This window comes from Melopsittacus undulatus, chromosome 8 (genome assembly GCF_012275295.1).
Source record: "Melopsittacus undulatus isolate bMelUnd1 chromosome 8, bMelUnd1.mat.Z, whole genome shotgun sequence".
NCBI classification, from domain to species: Eukaryota; Metazoa; Chordata; class Aves; order Psittaciformes; family Psittaculidae; genus Melopsittacus; species Melopsittacus undulatus.
Genome location: NC_047534.1, coordinates 47,480,169 through 47,502,642, shown reverse-complemented (window position 1 = coordinate 47,502,642; position 22,474 = coordinate 47,480,169). Strand labels below are relative to the sequence as shown.

Below are 22,474 nucleotides of genomic sequence, written 5' to 3'. Positions count from 1 at the left end.
GTAAAAACTCCCCAATGCTTCTAATTGTCCAAGAAAAGAAAAATTTCAGTCTACAAATGTACTTCAAGAAAGAAGTATGGAAAAAGCTGACAATGAAGTTATAACTTCAGATCGTTTGCTCCTATTTTTCATTTTTAAGTCCACATGATGACCTTTGGGAAATTACCTTTTGCATCAGAATCTTGGGGCTTTGGGCTTGTCTCCAACAGCCACGATCAGGGAAAAACATCGATTAAGAAAAAAATCCCCGCCCTCCAGGCTTACAAGGAGTATTGAAGGCACTCTATATGCCAAACCAAATACAGATATTTTCATTGGAAGCATCTTCTCCAGCTATCTGAGAAACTACTTTCCAGGCTGGTATTTCTCTTTGTTTTTCCTAAAAACATTTCCTAGAAAGTTTCCTAGAAATGTTCTTCAAAAGACTGAATTCTACTTAGCCATTTTGAGGCAGCAGAATGACATTAGTACTTGAGAAAGCCTTTTGAGCCTCAAAACAGATCTGTTTTATTGACAGTAAATGGTGCAGATCACCTACTGCCTGGAATAAGAGGAAGAGTTTCACTAATTTAATGTAGTAATAACGAAGTTCTAAGCTTAACAAAACGGAATACATGTACTATCCTCTATTCAGTTATTAACATATATTTTAGTTCAAAAAGGCAACAATTTGTGAATGTAACCTCACAGTTGAGATTCACATAAACAAAAGTTAGTAAACTTGAAGTTGTGTTTGCAGAACGACCATCTCACAGTAAGGTTTTATTTGCAGGTATAATTCCACACAGTCAAACCAGCAGTATGCAGAGAATCAAAAAGAACACCCAGTGCAGTGGGAATATAGTAGTTAGACAGCCTATACATTTATTGACTTTTGTGGGCTGAAACAGCCTACCCTACCATTATGTATATAATGGTCTTATTTTAATAGTGTGTCATTCAATTCCTTCTGCTTTTTTAAATATCTGTTACTATCTTGGATTGATACTAATTCACTGATCACCAATAACAATAATGTCCCTTTAAGTAGAGTAAGAGATGAATGTTAAACCAACCTACAAGCACTGCTACTACCACTGCTTTCAACTGGGACCATGTTTTTTATCTTTTTCTTATTGCAACCTTGTCATCTTCCCACTTCAAGTATGAGCCCATTTCAATGTGTGTATGATGTTACCACTCTATTATACAACAAAGGCAGCTACAGGTGAGTGAGGAGCCTGTTAGCTAACACCACAGAGTGAGAAGCACCTTTATGGTCACTGTGTCAATCTCCATAGCATCACACCAAGTCATATTAGATGTAAAATAGATAACATATTTCAGTGTATTCTTATCCTTCGTTGCAAACACAGCATCAGCTTAATCTGACACATCGTTTCTTAGGGGACTATAGTCTGCCCTGATTCCCAGGGGAATGTTCTTGATGATCCAATCTGACTAGTGCCTCTGTTTCTACTCAGAATACATTAAAATAACACAAAAATATTACCAACAATCTGTGAGTAAGGTAACAATAACTCATTAAAGTCATTTCTAACCTTCCACATGAACATTTTCTTTATCATTACATGATTTTCTAACACATGACACATTAATATAAAATGAAATGTTATGAGGATAGGGATAGTACACATGACAAAGTATTTTAAATGGTGATGATTTGCTTTGAGGCGTTAAGTCAATTTGTAATTGTCCCATAGCTATTACAGCAAAACCAGGAACTTCATAATTGGTTTTGAAAATCTATTTTTAACACAGAAGGTTTGTTTTTTAAAATGTATGCAACCCATTTGATGCTCATTTCTCATAAAGCCTGTCCAGAATGTCACTGGATTTATGGTGAGGTAAATTAGGCCTTTCAAAACTCAGTTTTGCAACATATTAATCCTCTTGCTGTGCACTGGGGCTCCTGTAACACTGATCGTGTCACTGCCAGGAAAAGAGACACATTGGTTAGAAGGAGCCAGCCCCGCTTCAGTCTACTTGGAAACTTCTGAGGGTTTTTAATTCCAGGTACTGATCCTTCTATGATCTCACTTCTACATGTTATTTGAAAAGTGACAGTAAGTGTACTAATGTGTTGGCTTACAATAATTCTACTATGTGTTTTTCTGGGTTGCCTTTAAACTGTATAGGAGTAAATGTGATTCACTATATGTAAGTTACTACATTTTGATAAAAAATGCATGTGTAATAAAATTCACATCAACAGTTAGAAACCAAGAGAAAAGCAGCAATCAAAACTAAACAATTAAAGCAGATGGAATCACAATTAAATTATACATGGACGACACGTGCTATCAGTTTTAAGTATAATGCCAGCAAAAAAGAATATATTATTTCCTAAGAAATAATTCCGAATGGAAACTGGCAGAAAGAGAAGTAGGGAATTAAAAGGAAAAAAGGAATATTCCACGTTTTTCCCGAGTGGTATCTATTTTTATGGTTTTGTTTAAGTAGCTGCAACTCAAACTGCAGCAATATTCTAAACTGTGCCAGTACTAATGTTGAAATCACTAGCGACTGGCTACACTATTGATCAGGATAATGGTGTGCCTGTAGCTGAGGCTGAGAAAAATCAACTAGGAACATATAATGTGGTAATTTTCTAGTTTGTAGAAGGTCAGTTACAGAGATAACGTGGTCACATAATAGCCTAGGTTTAGATGTGATATTTATCTGAGAGAGTTACGAATGCCATCAGAACACACAGACGGTAAGTCATGAACATGTTGACAAGTTATCCCCTAGCAAGCAAAGATTGATGCCCTATCTGCAGCTCAGCTATTATACTCATGTATGCTGTTTATAAAACAGGAGTATTAAAGATGGGCAAAAAGGGCTGTCAGTCAAATGCTGATGACATTAACAAGGTATTTTTATTTCAAAGCTTCATATCTCATCAGCCATGATCTCAGTAACAACAGGATTGCTCAGAGGCAATTAGCCACCCATGTTGTATAAATGAAGACTGAGAGAGTGATGATTGCTGTTATAACATTTATCTTTACTTTAAAGAAAAGACAAGCAATTCAAAGTAGTATCCTCTCGTCTCTTTTTTAACTAAAATCAGCCACAAAAAGTCACATGGACATACATATTTAATTGATATTACCAAACAAATACCCCTCACTCCCAACTGACAAAACAATTGCATCTCAGAGCTCTGGTGTTACCAGAAGGCAGCATTTCACAGCAGTGATCCACTGCATTTCTCTCTATCAAATGTGATTAAACAATGATGACAACTTCCCAAGGTATCTTAAACAAGTGTAAAAACCTCATACAAATTAAAAACCACCATAAGTGAATTAAGTAGCTTCTGATATCATATTCCTGCTGTTCAGTAAAGAACTGCTCCTAGCTCCTTGAACTCCTGTTTCAACAAAACTAAAATGTTTTAGGGTGGAGAGTACAAGAGGGAGGGGAGTTTTTATAACAGAGATTCATACAGAGATGAAAATAAAATAAGAGGAACATTTAATTTCTCTGCAATGTTTTTAGTGAAAACAGATTATTTGGGTTACAGAACTGATGGACAGGGGCAAAGCAGTTGATGTCATCTACCTGGACTTGTGCAAAGCGTTTGACACTGTCCCACATGACATCCTTGTCTCTGAATTAGACATCAGTTTGCTATGTGGACCACTTGGTGGATAAAGAACTGGCTGGATGGCTGCACACAAAGAGTTGTGGTCAATGGCTCAATGTCTGGCTGGAGATCAGTAACGAGTGGTGTCCCTCAGGGATTGGTGCTGGGGCCAATCCTGTTCAACATCTTTGTTGGTGACATGGACAATGGAATCGAGTGTGCCCTCAGCAAGTTTGCCGATGACACCAAGCTGTGTGGTTCTGTTGCTATGCTAGAGGGAAGGAATGCCATCCAGAGGGACCTTGACACACTTGTGAGGTGGGCTGATGCCAACCTCATGAAGTTTAACCATGACAAGTGCAATGTCCTACACCTGGGTCGGAGCAATCCCAGGCACAGCTACAGGTTGGGCAGAGAAGAGATTCAGAGCAGCCCTGCAGAGAAGGACTTGGGGGTGTTGGTCAATGAGAAAATGAACATGAGCCAGCTTCAGTGTGTGCTTACAGCCCAGAAAGCCAACCGTATCCTGGGCTGCATCAAAAGGAGCGTGACCAGCAGGTCAAAGAAGGTGATCCTGCCCCTCTACTCTGCTCTTGTGAGACCTCACTTGGAGCATTGTGTGCAGTTCTGGTGTCCTCAACATAAAAAGGACATGGAACTGTTGGAACAAGTCCAGAGGAGGCCACGAGGATGATCAGGGGACTGCAGCACCTCCCATATGAAGACAGGCTGAGAAAGTCAGGGCTGTTCAGGCTGGAGAAGAGGAGGCTGTGTGGAGACCTCATAGCAGCCTTCCAGTATCTGAAGGCGGCCTCCAAGGATGCTGATGAGGGAACTCTTCATTAGTGACTGTAGTGATAGGACAAGGTTCAAATTTAAACAGTTGAATTTCAGGCCAGATATAAGGAAGAAGCTCTTCACTTATAGTGCTGAGACACTGGAACAAGTTACCCAAAGAAGGTGTAAATGCTCCATCCCTGGCAGTGTTCAAGGCTGGGCTGGACACAGCCTTGGGCGACATGGTCTAGTGTGAGGTGTCCCTGCCCATGGCAGGGAGGTTGGAACTAGATGATCTTAAGGTCATTTCCAACCCTAAGCATTCTATAATTCTATGACTCCACAATCCTGAAGGGTCCTATAAATGCGTTAAAGAATTTTCTCCTTAATATAGTCACAATCTTAGTCATAATTTAGTAATCCAACAAACTTCAAACCACCTGTCTCTGCTGAAGGCATTATCAGATCTTTTTCACGTTTAGCCCTCCTGCTATAGCCACTATGTAGCAACTATTCATGCAACAAACCTATATAATTCCTACATATGAAATACATAAGGGACTTAATAGACAAAGTCATGAATACAGTCCATCTTTGCCCTTACCAGATTTATTCTGAGATGGATTTCCCATTGTATAAGCTTCATTTTTTAATTTGTCAGCTTCTACTCTTTAGCCACCAACACTGTCCTCTGAAGATGACTGAGGCTGGATTTTCAGAGGAGCAGGAAATGGCAGCTGGGAACCTAATTCGTGTAGGAATATAACTCATTGTGCCATAGCACAATTTAGGTTGGAAGGGATCTCTGGACGTCACTTGTTCCAGCCCCTGCCTTAAAACAGGGCCATCTCCTATCATGTTAAATCCCACCTAGATGGTTTTTTTGTTTTAAAGATTCCTGGATTCCTATATAAATGCTGGATTTATGCAGACAACAGCATAAGAATTATTATCCTGGATTCCACTCTGTTTCAGTTTTTATCAATAGTATATTTGCTTAAATCTACTGGCTTCAGTCAAGGTATTCCAAAGTTATACTTGTGTGTTTGGAAAACAAAACCAGACCTATTAAAAAACCCAAAAGATTACTAAATCTCATTTTTCATAGTAGAGGAGTAAAGATAAGGAGTTATTCTGTGGAGTCGGGGTTCTTTGCAAACATATATTTGTATTTCTTGTGCTTTTATAAACATACATGTATGTATATGTATAATCTATTAAAAGAATGTTGTACTTTAAGGATAATATTTTAACATTTCAATAATGCAGAAGTATACCAAATATTACTTAGCTCTGAAACCAAAGCTGGATGTCATTCTGTAGAAAATAATTCGTATTTACCTCATGAAAACAGGCTATAATTCAAACAATGTAATAACCTTTGGGCAAACTCTTTGGAGTCCAAGGTATTTATCTGATTTGTAGAGGCATTTAGATTAAGATGGAAAAATAATGTTTAGAGCTAACCTCTACACCAAAGATGACGGAATGGCTTTATTGAGCCAGTTTGGCAACAGAAACAAAAGGAGGGAAGTATCTCCACTAAGCCCTGTGGTCTCTAAAGAAAAGACAGGGATGCCATGAGGCACACTCACACAAGGACACGTACAAAAGAGGACAATTCATCTTTTGTTGCTGTCTGTGAATTCTATCAGAGTAGTTCTGTGATAGTTGAGACAGCAGTTGGCCATCTCATAAGATTCACACTGGGTTTCGCAAGAAAGACAGAGAGAACTGCTTATTCTGTAAGTATGTGCACCAAACAATTCTGAATGTAGCTTTCAAACTGCAGCTAGCAGCTTTATGAGACTCCTTGGTACATGAAAGCTACAATGCGATTTTTAAATTGACAGGTTTTTGAGCCATTGACCTCAGCTTTGATATCAACAGAGGCAAACCACTATCAGTTCACATTTGGCACCATACAATGCTTAATGAAGAGCTCCTTCAATCTTGGGATTTCCTTTCCTTAAGAATGGTATAATGTCTTTACAGCATGGTGCTAAGTAAGATACACTTGCTGTGATCATTCTGTCACTGCTTAATCAGCCTGCTTTAAAATGATTTGTGGTTACATTTCATACTCTAGTATTTTTCATGCAGTATATGACTAAATCACAGTAGATCATCAAGTCAATGTATTTATATTGGCAGGACCTGAAGAAACATTGATTTTACACCTTCTTCTATTCATTTATTTATTATGAAAACTCTACCCAGTTCCACCGAGTAGACAGATTTTAGGGAGAGATTTTGCAGGGAGCAATGGCAGTAGCTATCAGAAAAGATGCTTATTGTTTTCATTAGTTACGGTGGCAAGGACAAAGGGGAGCCCGAACAGAAGGCAGACCTACTCTGGCTAAATAGAGTAGGATGGCATAAAGGGAAGTGTAAGAAGGTAAAACGGTCCATATTTCAATCCACTTACTGCCATTAAAGATGCTTTGATTATCATTATTGCAAAGGTTCCAAATGAGGCTAACTGGAAATAAATAAATGTTAATTTAACAAGTTAATAGAATGTTTTCCAAGCTCTACAAACAAAGGCTGTAATTCCATTTAGAGGACTCTTGTGACATAAGCCATGTCAGCAAAGCTCAAGTGATTTGTCAATGTCATCAGAACCCAGAGGTGGAAACTTTATATTTATGGATATTTCAGGGTTTATAACCAAAAATCTGTGGTACCTCTGAAATTCACGAGAGGTGCTGAGACTCTGCAAAGTAAATAATTACTGCTTAAAGTTCTAAAGGGTAGTAGTTTGTTGCTGGAAAGCAATAAAGGTCAAACTCTGTAAGTGTTGTTTAGACAACTCTTTTTAGCATAAAGATACCTGCAAGAACGCTAAAACCCAGTTTCTCATTCATGCTGGTTGCACCAGCCTGAGTGGCAGATGACTCAATGCTTGCAGTAAGAGGCAAGAAATTCAGAGATACTCCTGGTGGCAACTTAATGAAAGCATATTTCAGCTGAAGAATGCAGGTTATTTCTTGTTGCTAGCTGTTGGAGTGAGCTAGTTCTCCTTGGAGGCCAGTGGCTTCATATTCAGAAATGCTGAACTCATGAATCAACTCACAGAGTTAAAGGTGCCCAGAAACTTTATCTTGAAACCTTAAAGTCATGGAAAAGTTTAAAGACCTTCAGTAGTTAGACAGGTTCTAGAAAAAAAAAAACCCAAACAAACAACAAGAGCTCTTATTTTCCACTTTCACATGGAGAAACATGAGGAGTGATCTGCCAAGTTAGTGTAATTACTGAGAAGGCATTTCCTTACAATCTGTGAGTTATAACTCTGGAAGAGAGTGCCTCCATTAAAGACCTTTCAAAATATGATAGAATCTAACAAACCTGACCTCCTAATGTAAAATAAATCCTGCGTGATGGGGTTAGTTCTCATTATATCCCACAAACCCCTTTCAGCCAAGCCATTTGCTCCAGCAAAACCGCTGTTCAGTCATGTTAATACACCGTTCCCAGGGAAGTATGGAAAGCTTTGCCATGGGAGTCTTGTTCTCTGGTGTTTGAATACAGGAACTATGTTTCCAGGAGACTACATTATAATACTGAGTGCATTTTTTAGTTAAGGGATGAATTTTGAAACATTTTACTACAAGGACACTAAAATCAAAACATTACACGTACTGTTGCCTAGGTAGTAACAACTTGATAAAAACCTCAATCAAAGAAAGAAGCTGGAAAAACACTGAAGAGAATATAAAAATTCCCATTATAAAAATTCTGTCAGGACAATAACACTGCATCTGGCTCCATGCTAGAATCTACAGAAGATACATATGTTGAGTAGTATTACCAACATTACTGCATAGGGCTTTCTGGCAAGGAGACAATAAAGAACTTTTCCTGTGGCAAATACGTACTTTGAAAACACGTGAAAAGTGTGATATAGATAGAATACAGACATTTCCCTCAAATGAAACACAGGCCAAATCAAAGCCTCTCCAGTCCAGTATCCTATTTCCTATATATGGGAAGGAAAATGAAATGACTCCATGAAGAAAGAGACAACAGTATTTAAGGACTAGAATCAGCTGTGTATTTAGACTGTTATGACTCCCAAATCTCCCATCTGGACTACACTCAGGAAACTCTGTTCTCTGAGGAGAATAAATGACCAATTTATTATTTATGGGGTGACAGAGCAAAACTAAGATATCTCAGAAGCTAACAGAAGAACTATGGACATTCTGAGGTTCATGTTGCTTTGAGTCACAGCAAAAAGAAACAGCATGCAACAAGAACCTAAGCTCACATACTGATACTCAGTTTAAGTGTCTAACTGCAGTAAGGTTTCAACTGCTGAGCCAACTTCCACTACAGAGGAAAAAACCAGCTGAGGTCCTTTCTGTCCCTGGTATCAAGGGAGAACTGTACAATGCCATGCTGTCACTGAACTGCACTTGAGCGCCATACCAAAAGCATCTGACACCTTGGTGGAACTGAGAAAAATAACACATCTTTATAAATGGCAATACAGGAACTTCATTAAGGTTACCCCAAATACACTGAAGCTTACTGTATCCAGACACATTATCTCAACAGACTTAGAATGACAAAGGAGTGTTGACCTTTTAGAGACCTTTTTACTTTCCTTCTTTATTTTCTTCCCAATAGGATTTAGCATTTTCCGCACAATTTTTCCCCTTGGAGTAATGAATCTTGCATCTGATCCAAGATCAGCCTGACAGGATGTTCCTGAACTCCTTACACTGCTGGTGGACAGTAGCAGTTTGGAATAGAATCTGATGTGGCTTATATCAGGCTTTCCATTCAAAATGTTCTGTATAATTACTAAAGTTAACACTTTAGCCCTTCCACAGAAAAACAGCAACTATGACTGTACCAGGGAAAAGGATATAATTTAAAGAGGAAGGGTTAGGAAAGAGCAGGCAGTGCTTAAAACCCCATTATTTAGTTGCAATAGTCTTCCTACAGCTACACTAGGAAAGAACAAAAGTAGAATTATTAAAAAAATAAAAAAAAGCCCTTATTTCCAAATGCCTAAATTCTGAAGAACTGAGAATCAATACAGCCTGAGATAAACATAACAGACACATGAAAAGCTGCTTCCTGCTAAGGCAAAGCTTGGTTGGTGTCTACCACGTACCCCACCTGTGCCCATCCCACTATTACTTTCTCTTTAGGATCTGAAAGCAAAGTAGGCAAGAACAGAAGTTTAGTGGCACAGCTGATACACAGAGCACAGGTATACAAGGACAAGCACCTGAACATTACAGGTGCTGTTACTGGCTCTAATTTAGCCTTGTTTCATTTATGAACAACAAAGTGACAAGCGTGCACTAAAAGTTGTATGAATAATATGACCTAAAGTGTTTCCCTCTAGTTCTGTTCTTTTTGATTCAAAAAGCACCAAAGCAACGAGTAATAACATTCCTATTTTCAGCCATATTTAAGGATATACTGAAAATTTACTGGTGTAAGTGGTATATTAAGGATGGAAGACTAAGTTTATGTTGAATATTTTCTTGAAGCAGGACACAATTCTGAAGCTTGACTTTGGTAACACTCTGCTTGTTATCCCCTTCATAGCTACAAGACTGAGCACTGCAATTCTATTTATAAAGTCTCTTTGGTAATGTTTCCAGTAAATTAGTGACTAATGGAGCTCCTTAGAGCTACAAGGTACTGGATATTAGAGCTTTCAGGATGCAATAGTGCATCACAGAACTACATGTATAAAGGTTACAATGAGTGACAGAACTTTTGGATTAGACTGGTTTTGGCTTATATTGAATAATTTTTTAAAACAGGCATAGACATAACATCCTCTTTATTTTCCTTAGAGCTTGTGCCAAAAAAAATAGTAAGTTTGCAAATGGATATTAAGCAATGCCAGATATTTTCTGGGTTTGTTTTAACAAATTAACCCTTTGTGTTCTTTACTGATGTCCAAATAATTGTATTGGAAGCAGATGTTCTACCAGAATTGACATGATCAAAAGACATTATGCTCACTTATTAACATACTGTTTAATATTCACTACAACCTGTTTTAAAGAACAACAATGTGTTAACATTTAAGCCAGGAGGGATTTCTGTACACTATATAGTACTTGATGCAGCTTGTTTATGCAACAGTCTGACAGATACAATTAATCTCATGAAAACTACCAGAGTACAGCATAATGGCATATTATTTTTGAAGTAATAGAACACACTTTCTCTTTGAAAATCAGAACTTAATTAAATCATATAACTTCCGGATGCAGAGAAAAGCTCTAAAAGACTGATGCTCATTCTGAAGGACAGTTAAATGAAAAAATGGTAGATTTTATACAGAGAGAAAAATATGATAATCTCCAAACAAGAGAAAGAAGTAAGAAATACCTCCAACAAATGCATCTCCAGCTCCATTGGTATCCACAATTTCACTCTGATCACTCACCAACACAGGGAAAGTAGTCACTTCATTTTCTGCCGTGGAAGAGGAGAATAAAACATAAGTTACTTGGAAATATGACTTTGAAAAGGAAAACAAACAGTGAAAATCAAAGCAATTCAAAACTGGAGCTCTGACCTTTAACATGACAATTTGGATAAAAATAGATTTGTTTTATAATTCTGTCTGTATTTACTGCATAGGGATACAGGAACATACTTGATCAAGCTATTTGTTGGGACATTTTCATTAATTGCTTCCAGCCTCATTTCTTTTATCTCCTATTATTAAGGGCAAGAGGAAAAAAATCGGAAGGAAAAACATAAAACATATGGACAAGACTAAGAAAAACCCATCCTGATGAAAAAGCTTCTTATTAGTTGCAGAGAGGTGATGTAGTCTCCAGAATGGCCAGTCCAAGCCTCTAAAAGTTCAACAGAAATTGCTGCGCTGTAAACACCAAAATGCACATGAACTAACTTAAATAAAGCTGTGAATTAAAAAGCAGAAACTAGTGTAAATCAAAGTGCTCTCAAATGACATCTTTTAAAAACCCCCACATATGTAAGAAGCTTTGCAGCTTGCCATCTGACTAGATTTGGTTTCAAGATTTCAATGACTTCATCCTCTTCCTTAGCATTGCTTTTTAAATATTTCCTTCTCTGCAGCTCCCTGCCCTCTACTGGCACTCGTTAAACCCATTGCAATGGGTGGATACTCGGCATCTTCACCTCCAGTTCACTGCCACACCACAGTTCAACATAATTACACCACTTAGGTATGATAACTTTAGAGTTCTAGGGTTATAAATTTAATATATGCCACTAATTAATCAGCTATGGCTTTCCAGGTGGTAATGTCATAATGACGTGATAAAAATATAATTACCACCTTGTCACAATACCTTGTTAAAGTGTAAATTACCCCTGTAACAGAGCCAATGGAAGTTCTGCCTCTGGTAGTCAGTATGCATTAAACTGTCTCAGAGCAAACAGATTGTCCTTTGGCAGACAGCAGGAATTAAAAAAAGGGGAGGGGGAAGAAAAGCCTGTCAACCAGTGAAAATGAAAACCATCAGAGCTGTTTTCTTTTAATTTTTGGTAAAAATAGAAATAAAATGGGAAATAGACACTCCAGTAGCTGAAAGCTGGAGATGAGCAGCTTCTTCACTGTCCAGCAACAGAGCAGATCATAAAAATCACTCTTATACTGACGTACACAGTAGCAAACAAGGAAACCTAGTTTGGGAGGCATATAAAGAATTCACAGTCTCAAATCAGGCAAGTCTGTGTGTGCTGCAGTGGTACCAGAAGGATCCTGGTTTCTGTGAAATGCAGTGTATCAGCTCTACTGCTCTTCACCATCTGCTGCTAAGTGAACCAGGCAGATATAATGATGCTGCCTCCAGAGGGAACTGTTGGCTGGCCCACCAGGAGGGGAGGGGAGCATTAGCAACAACCATCCATGAGAGGCAAAGGAAAAAGTGTAATGAAAAACATAAGATGAATATTCCAATTAAAGAAAAGGCTTCAGTCAGTTCTCGGTCCTCTATCCTGTTAAGAAAGCTATTTAGAAACATGCTTCAATGCTGTGTTGTGCTCTTAAGATAGTCTTCAAGAGCAATGTTTTTTAGTGATTTTAACAGGATTAATTTGAATTGGAAATCAAGAAAGAGAGGTCTTTAAACTCTGCCAGATGAGCAGAGTGAATTCATCCATTTCATAAGAAGGTATATCTGATTTGTTCTAGATAATACTAAAACAATGAACAAAACAATAACTCTGTTGAAGACACATTATAATAAACTAACCTGTTTCCTTCCCAAGTGTGCATGGGCACACACAGATGTTCTATGTTAAATACACAGCAGACACTAGCATATGCATACAAATGTGTGTGTTTGGGCAAAGAGAGTGAATAATACACAGACATTATATTTCAAATGCTGCAAATGGGGATTGGAATCACGTAAGATTCAAGCAGACTAACAGAAATGAGTTTTCACCATCATCTTTCTCCCTTCTTTTCTTCCTCTGTCTTGATTCCTTCCCTCAGCTCCCTCTAGTACTTGCAGGTAAGTACTGCACTATGAGCTCTTATTCTATTGTTTCTGCAGTAGATGTAGTAAGTCTAAGAACCCAAATACATCAAGGAATTCAGCTGGTATGAGAACATTTTTCCCCTCCCCCCAATCACAGTTTTACATCTCTACCTGGGTCATACTTTCTGTCTCTATAACTTTAGGTATTTTCAAGAGGAGCAATAATCTCATATTTTGAATTACTGAAGTTTCAGAAGAAGCCAGCATGGCTTTGGAACACATACTGCATTATAAAGACATTACCATCTGCACACATCCAACAGGCATAAGATCTTTCTATGACCTTAGGAGAACTTTTACTAGCACAGTAGAGTCTACTAAGCTATTGCTAATAATAACACATACTGAAAGATACAAGAAAATAATAGAGGTGATTGTTTTTTCCTTTCCTTCACAATAAGTGAAGACAGAATTAAAGCTGCCATTAAATTACCTTATGTCTGTGTCATAGCATAAAAATAGTTAACATACCTTACCAATCTGTGTTCTGTAACAACTAGGCATAGCCGGGTGAATTAAGATGAAGCAGAAGTCTCTATTCTGAATATCCTTGCTTTTGTGACTTTAATGTTGCTTTAACTTCATTTTCGTGTGTGATCTATGATATAAAACTCCTGAATCCATCATAGTGAACACAGAGACACCTTGGCTAAGTGCACTGGTCATCAGTGGCCTTGCTTTTCAAAGTCAGTTCTGATTTCATTTATCATTCTGAGAGCTTATGAAATAAAGAATAATTACGTAAGTGTTTTGAAGTCCAAGTGCTGCTCCTCTGGGCATAAAATCCAGTGTTCTATTTTTAAGCAACAGATATCTTCTGTGATACACACCCGGGGATACAACACATTCCACTTGGATATAATTTCCTGGAAGCCCAGAATTGTGAGTGCAAATTGCAACAAGGTGTCTATAATTAGAGAAGTTTTAGTAACAAGCATTAATGAAATCTAAAATGTTAGAATCTCCAATTCAACTCTCAATGATTTTATGTTAGAGAGGATCTCAACTCTTCTAGAATTACACAGAAAATCTCAAAATCAAACTTTAATGGGCTGATGTCACAGGCTGAAGACAATAGTTACAAATAAATCAGAAGGAATCAGCTTACTGGTAAATTTAATCACTGCTAACTTGTTGCATTACATACATAGAAATGTGAAATCTATATTCTACTCAAGTGAAAATATGCACTAGCATATCAATCTTAAGATATTTTTGTGGGTAAAAGAGCCAGGAGAGATGACTGGAGAGCAATATTAACTGAGAAAACAGTGTTCTTTCCATTCTAATAAATTTCAGCTCCCAAATGAACACAAACCTGTTTCATGATGTTAACTGAAACAATCGGACTCTGATGATAGCTGCATATACTACAGGTCTGTCTTTAAACCAAATTAGAATCACAGACTACAAGTCTACTCTTAGTACAGTAATAAACACCAGCAAACAAACATTACATCCAATTAGGCGGAGTACTTTCCTTAACTGGGTCATTTACCAGTCTCTCTTGCTCTTGAAAGTAGATTAAATGTGTAAACTTACATTTAATTACCTGTAACAGAACTCTTATGGGCAACATGTTGGAGTGTCCTTACTTCTGTATTAAAATAAAAGGAAGAAGGGAGCCCTAAAATACATACAAAAATGTGTAGCTATTTCCTCAGCTAATCTTTTGATCCATGGGCTGGCAGTGATAGGACAGATGCTTAAAAGATGGAGACACATTCATGTTTTTTTTTGGTGAGATTTAACTTGTAAAAGAAAGAAACAACTGTGAAACAGAGTTCTGTCCCATCTCCTCCCCACCTCTATCCTCTCTAATTTTCTTTAGATCAAGGGCCAAAAGCAGATGAAAAGAAAGGAGGGGAGAGGTTGGGGGAAGACAGGAAGAACTTCACAGAACATAGAAACCTGAACTCAAAACCTATAAATGTTTCTGGGCAGCTATAAGGTACGAAGTAATGAGAAAAGTATTTGAAAGAAGCCCATGTAATGGGCTTTTACTTCTCTCCAGAAAGTAGAACCCATAAGTCTATAGGCTCCAAGTCTCTGTACCTGTTCTGCACATTGGTTCATCTCTAAAAATCATAGAATAACACCACTTTTCCTGTTTTTTTTTTCTTTTTTTCTAGGTAAAAAATGCCATTTTGCTGTACTTCACACAAAGATACCACACTCGGTAATGTATATCAAATACATATTGCAACTCTCCCACCATATCAGCACAGCACTGTCTAAACTTACAAGGCAATGTGGAGCACGGCAGTGCATGCTGAACCCCTGGTTAGAAATCCTTAAGACTTCCAGTGATGATATATTTCATATCTGGCAGTGCTGATCCAACCTGTCATTTCTAAGCAAACAGAATGAGATTCTGCATTTTCAGGCAGGGACTCTCAGATAGCTGTACTGGATGAACACTCCAGCCCCCCTGGCACTTACTGTGTGCATGTTAAGTTTCCCTTGTTTTGCATAGCAACATCTCCTCTCTCCTCCATCTAGTTCTGTGCATTTTTTGGCCTGGTGCTGTAGCTATGTACGGCTTGTCAGAAAAATAAGGAATTTATTTGTGGAAGTCAATGGAGCTAAATAGCATAACAAGTGAGATGCAAGTCAGCCACATGCTTCAGGATCTTTCTAACCAAATATTTTAATAATACACAACAAATGATGCAGTCTTCTAATGAATTCAACATGCATCCAAGAAAATCTTGTAACTAGCAATATAGAAGTTAAGCCCTTATTGCTACAACAAACGATGATGTTACCCTTAACAAGTTATAGAGTAGCTGTCATTTAGAAGCATTTATATATCTGTAGTATGATATAATTAATACAAATATTAATTTATTTCCATAATAAAAGACCCAAGTAGTGTAATCCGGCTAAAGTTCTCTTTGCAGCTTGCTAAGCAAAAGTAAGTACATATAGCTGTGTTGGCCAGGATGCTAAGTACTGTCTCTCAGAGTCAGCTGGTTCAATTTAAGTAGAAAAAGAGCAGGAATATGATACCAAGGACTTTGAACATTCTCTGGCTCTACTCATGGTCCTATAGATACCTGTACGGGAAGTAACAGTGTGCAGACCCCATTTTCCCTCTCTCCTAGGAGGTAAAGTTAATCCAAAGATGTTCAGTGAGACTTGTCTTCCCTTTATAGTTCTCTTCAGACATACACATTGTCCCATTATCCAGTTAAGAGTATTTTTATTCAGAAGTTGTATTCATAGTATCTCACTAAATTGTGATTCATGGGATTAGAGTTAATAGGGGAAAAAAGGTTCCTCCAAAAGAACTCGTACACTCATACACATCAACTATTAGCAATGATGTAAAATTAAATCCTATTTTTGCACCCAGTGTATAGTCTCTGAACCTATCTATGATTCTGTCTGCATGGCTGTTAATTCAACACAACTCCTTTGAAATAACTCTTGATTTATACCAGTATGAGATTAGACTCAGAGCTCTGTATCTACTCACAAGTGTAAACTCACTAATAGCTTCTATAGGCCAAAATGTGTTTTGTTTACTTTATAAAAGGTGTGGGAACCACTTAAGCATCAGCATTTTCTATATTCTTACTGCCAGTTCCATGAGCTGAAGCTCTACTTTATTTCTCATATTAAATAATTCTTTGTTTGTGCAAGTAAACAAACAACTGTGACCATGTGTAAAAGATCAACAGAAAATACTAGTTTTGTTTCAGTTTGCTGCTAATACATTTTAAAAATACATACATATATATATGCATACATATATAACAAAACTGCCCTAAAGAACAAGCTGCTGAATTTTTCTGGCATGTGTCACAATGTTTAAGGCTTAGAATGGCAATGAACTCTGTTGAAAAAGCCTTTCTGAGCACACATGAGTATTGCCATTTGCCCGCTGGGCACAGTTTTCAGAGGGAGCTGAAACTGCGCCCACTGAACTGCCAGAAAATGCACTCCTCTAGCTCGGCATGGCTGCTGGAGACATAAGGTAGTGTTCAGAACTAAATCCTTTTCCTGTGATCACTGTCCAGACCAGGAAAGAGGTTGAGAACTCGGAAAAGGCAAAGGGTGTGAAGACACAGGCACCAAAATTAAGAAAGCTTCTGCAGATGTTTCATTGGTACAACACAATGACTGTCTTGGAATACCTATGAAGAGCTCATATCAAAATCAGTCCTGAAGACAGAAGAGATGGGTTACAGTAAACAAACCCCATGAACTGTAGGATCCTAGTCTCTATGAAGAGCATGCTCTACTGCAGCGTGCCTGGCCACACCAGTGAAAGTACAGGGTGACACAAAACCAGATCTGGACTTGGATATTAATAAACATAATAATTTCTTCCTGCACTGTAAATCCTAAGTGTCTTGGTTTGGCCACTCTGCCTTATTTGATCCTTCTGTATAATCCCCCGGACCCCCCCAAAAACCCTATTATTTTTTGAGCTGCATATGGGAAAAGGAAATACAAACAAATCCATTTCAATCCATAAATAGGTAGCTCAAGAATTGAAAACACGCAAATGATGACAGAATGTCAGCATCTAATGTAAAGAATATATCACATATGAATGTTCAAGTTACACAGACACATACGTTTGAGCTCATGCATGCTCTTCAACCTTCTGAACGTGGGTATGGGTACTGTGCAAAAATGAAGCATCTTTCAGCTCAGAAAGCAAACCCTGCACATTAGTAGGAATGCACGTATGTACTTCATCTCATGGAATTCTACAGATACATTTTAAACCACTGCATAGCTGGACCATCAAAACACTGTCCTATTTGAGAATTTTCTGACAAATATCAATGTATAATTAGGTCAAAGCAATCCCTATCCAAAAGCTTGAGAGCATTGGCTAAAAAAAAAAACCAAAAAAAGAGAAAAACACATTATAATTTGGTTTTGAGCAGGACAAAAACCTGTATTATGCCTCAGATTTTTTTATACATTAAGCATATTGCCCTAGTGGGGCAAACAAGCCTGTCAAAACTTGCCAGCTTTCTTAGCTATACCTCAGTTTCAGAGTGGTGAACACAGAAATCACATCATTTAAATAAATGCCATGTTACATGACAGCTTTTTTTATGCTACATGATAATCTGAGAAGCATGGGTTGTCAGTGGAGGCAGAAATGGGCCCAAGGCACTTCTATTTTACTTGAGCATCAGTAAGACTGAAAAGAGAAGGAGTGAGCATTAGGTCACTACAGAGCAGCTCCGAAGGAGCTTTTTCTTCTGGGAGAATTTATATTTAGTTTCATAAATAAAATCAGTCCATTGGAATGAAAGAGACATCCTTCCCCAGAAACATTACTAAAAATAAGTTAATGTATACATATATTTCTCCTTAAAAAGAAAAAATTGCAGTTAATTGGATAGTAGCTGGCCACTGCTGAGGCAGTTACACCACAGACATTCTACAGCATTGCCTTTAAATATCCAAATTACACATAGAAATCCTAGTTTTTCATCCTTCTAACCCTGAACTCTGCTGCTGAGCTTTTACAATTACCTTTCTCTTCACACGCTCTATTTGTAAATTCTGTGTTACCTTTAATTAAGCTCTCCCCAGACTGCTTATTTATTTTTGAAGAATGAAACATGCTTGCTAAATGAATTTTCTCAGGGTTTTGCAGGTTTTAAATCTATTAGAAGATGTCACTGCAGTGGAGGCTGAAATTTGTTCTAGTCTAAATGGGAAAATATTCTGCTCTTAAAATGTTAGTTAAAAACAGGCAACTCCACTGTTTTTACTGGAATTCTTTAAACATTATGCCAATCTAGAAAGAGAATTTGGCCCCAAATGAAGTAATTTAGTTTTCCCCTGCCTTAGTGGCAAGTAATTTCTTAGGTAACTAAATACCCCAAACTATGATCTCTGTAGCATCACTTGATCAGTTTAAAAGAATTACCTAAAAATTGCTGTAAGCAGAATGGTCAGCCTACCACCTTTCAAAACAATATCACATACATTTTAATGTAAATTATGCAAGCCCTGAATTTATACAATTATTGACTACATAATGAGTTAGTTTGGCATTTGGATGCAGTTATTGTAACAGCAGTTTTGACAGTTTCCAGCAAGAGCTCTTGAATTGTATGTTTGCATAACAAGCACCTTAAAGCATGGTAGTAGCATATAGGCACTCATAAAGGTAACAAAACAGGCTTTACAGTGCATACACTGTCATTTAAAGTGAACCCCAATGCTATAAAACCAGGCTGCTTGACAAACCCAAAATAACTAACCTAGCAGACAAATTAAAAATCTCCAGCCTCTATCTCTGCAGAACCACGTCAAACTCCTACCATCGCCTGTCACTCTCAGTTACTTTGCTTCAAAGTTTTATTTCTGCAGTATTAAATTGCTGAATCATTCAGTTTTCAGCTGTTTTGACCCGAGAACCAAACACATTGATCTTCTTTATAGAAGCAGTAAAACATCCTAAAATTAATTAAACTTTAGTTGGCACGCATAGCCAAGTTCAACTTGTGATCTTTTAAACCTCATCTGTATTCTCATTTTGTCAAGATAATCAGCAAGATGTGTGTTAGAAGAAAAATGTAAAAAAAAAGGTTTCCTGCTCTGAAGAGTTTCCAATCTGGAAAGTGAGGTTGGTAAGCAAGCAAACAGATATGTGTCAATAAAATGCGGCCAGTCTGCTGGTATCATTAAGCTATGAAAAGTTACAAAGAAAGGCAAGAAGCAGAGAGTGCTTTAAAAATCAGACAGATATGTAGGCACAACCACTGGATAGCCTACAGAAAATTGTAACTTAAAAATGTGGAAAAAAATTGGAAAATAGTTGTTAGTTGTTCCTTTTAGAAGCATTTTAATGTAAAATGTATACTTAATGGTTATTCATAGTGCCTACTTTTTTGCCCTCTTTTCCTTGAGGAACTCCCCTTTTCAAAATGGAAACAAAATTGACTTCTGTAACTCTCAGTTTGCCAAATTCATAGTTGTACCAATCCTTTGCTGCTTACTGTCTTTCCCCCCAAGCTTTCCTGTTTGCCTGTTGATTCCTACTGATAGAGAAATGACTGAGTTGTCTACTGGAGACCCTGAGGCTGATTGTAGCCAACAATCCCAGTGCAGTCTGGATTTTTATGCCAACAAAAATGTAGAAGGCCTCATTCTTTTTCCATATCAATACAAATCTGATCTGATAGCTGATACTCGGTGGTGGCAGAGGTAGGAGCAGAGGGTGCCAGGAAGGAGCAAAGTTGCTTGGGAGCAGACTAATGATTGGAGCAGGTTCTTCAGCTGAATGCACTTGTCAAACTTGACCTTTGAGCCCATACTGTTTTACTCATCCAGTGTCTTATTTCCTTTTTCTGATTTTATTCTTAAATACCTGTACCTTTTGCACATTTGGGCTGAAATCAGAAGAGTGGTGCTCTCCTCCTGCAGCTCTAACCTTTTATGAGTAGGTCTCCAGCTCCCTGGTAACCAAATGCAGGGAAGCCACCAGTGCCCCAGTCTCCAAGGAAAGGAGGGCTGACACTCCCCACCAGTTCATCTGTTTCCAGCAAAGGGTGTGCTCCAGCCCTAGCCTATCCCTAGCAGTTTGGTTTGGCCTTGAATAACCAAAACTTGTTCCTCTTTATCATCAGTTTCTAACATATTTTGTTGTCTGTATTAATTTCCCTAAGCCATTTGAGATCACAACTTCACATGCTCTCATCTTCTAGAGCAGCGCAGTGATTACTTCAAAACCCAGCATGATACACAGCCAGTATAAATATATAATACATTTTGCTTTGTTTCTCCAAATGTGTTTTGGTTGCATACACAAAGACCACTTTATGGTTTTTGTATTCTACTTTTCACAACAAAACAGCTGTGCCTTGATTTTGGAAATATTTAAACTGTCTAGTTAGGCAGGAAATCCCAAAACAATCTTTATTTTTTAATATTTGATTTTAGCCAGATACAAAAAATGCAGCGCAAAAAGCAGATCTTTACATTCCATGATGAACCGAAGATTAAAAGAAAATTGCATGTTTAGCACTCTAACTGTAGTGTTTAACTGCTCACAAATGGATTTTCATGTTTTTGTAGTGATTTACAATGTGAAATAGGTATTGTAATGTAACCCACCACAATTGCACGATTTTTGACCAACTTGCTGTTGATAAATAATTCAAGTATTAGGTTATTAAATTTTTTACAATTAAGTGACTGAGAAAGCTGTTTATTGCCTTCCGTTATACCCTCTGTTAATAAGATCGTTGTTGCAGATGTTCATGTATGCTGCATTGATGTTTAATGGTGCATGATGCTCTAGGTGGTTCCCATAACCTTGCTTTGTCTACTATGAGCTGACTCAATTGATATGATAATAGAGAAAAGAGGTCTGAAACAAGCTGGGCTGTACTGGCACAATTTGCATAACCTTTAAATTTGCCATCATTTGATAGCCAACTGCTCCTACAAATTCTTATTCAGTTGTCATCAACAACAATATACTGTACAAACAGCATTCTGCAATTGGGACAGGTGGGGCGGAAAGAGAGGGCACGCATAGTTTATTGCACTTGTACATGCTATCAGGAAATGTACTTATTATCAAATTTATAAAGCCAACAATTTGGAATAGAGTTCTGCAGTTTCATTTGTGATCAATTGCTGTTAGCCACAATGCATGGCCCGGCATCTTTTCAGGTTCACAGTACAATATCACAGTGTCGGATTACAAGGGGCATAAATATTTGGTTCCATAGACTCCTCTCTGATTTAGTTCTGACTGCTAATCACTGGGGCAGGCAGAGGAATCAGAATGGATTAGGAGGGTGGTGGGGGGCACAGGGTAGCAGACTACAGAAAATAAAATCAATACAAGCAGCCTCCCAAATCTGGTTTCAGATGACACTCAGTATTCTTTTTAAAGAAACATTAGTATTATATAATTCAGTAGGTATAGGCAAAACACAGCAATATAAAAACACTTCATGTTTACTGTATTCTTTAAATCTGCTGTCTGTATATACTCTAAGGCAGGTCTGCTTACTTGACTGACTTTGTTATTCATAACAAAGCAAACAGCTATGGTCAAAGTAAGCTGAAGCCTACTTTCATTCAAGTGGGATCAACTACATAAACATTATTTTTGTGGTATCCAGAAGTTTATATTAAACTCCCACTTCATATTCTGTATTACGTGCAGGTGTGTCAAGGTCACTGGTATACAAGCAATGTGCATAGCCTACTTTTCATATATGGCATTTAAATGATTTGCACTTTGCTTTACCTGTGAAATTTACTGTGGAAATCACTGAGCCAAAATCATAAATTTCATAATTTCTACTTTTAAACAACTGACGTTTTTGAGAACTCCAATTAGCAACCCCAGCCCCAGTGTTAACTGAACATTCTTGTCATCTTACACAAACTGAATCCTAAATACCCAAGGTCAGGCGAAGCAGGACCCATTCAAACTTTCCCTTTGCCCACTTTTTCCACTAGCCAGGATCCGCCCTAGCCTTTATCCCTCCTAGAGCTAAGGATCTGTTTTCTGTTCAGCCACCTACTTCATACAACTTCTATTGCCTGCAACTGGATGCTGCAGCAGAGAAACTTCTAA

General features: G+C 37.8%; 1 protein-coding gene across 2 annotated transcripts in view; it reads right to left on the bottom strand.

Annotated features, from left to right (window-relative positions):
• ADK (adenosine kinase) overlaps window positions 1-22,474 on the bottom strand; it is a 299,743-nt gene that overhangs the window by 8,757 nt on the left and 268,512 nt on the right. For both annotated transcript variants that reach the window (XM_034065123.1, XM_034065124.1), the window contains exon 10: window positions 10,739-10,825. In XM_034065123.1, the coding sequence (XP_033921014.1) occupies window positions 10,739-10,825 (87 nt within the window). The remainder of the gene's footprint in view (window positions 1-10,738; window positions 10,826-22,474) is intronic.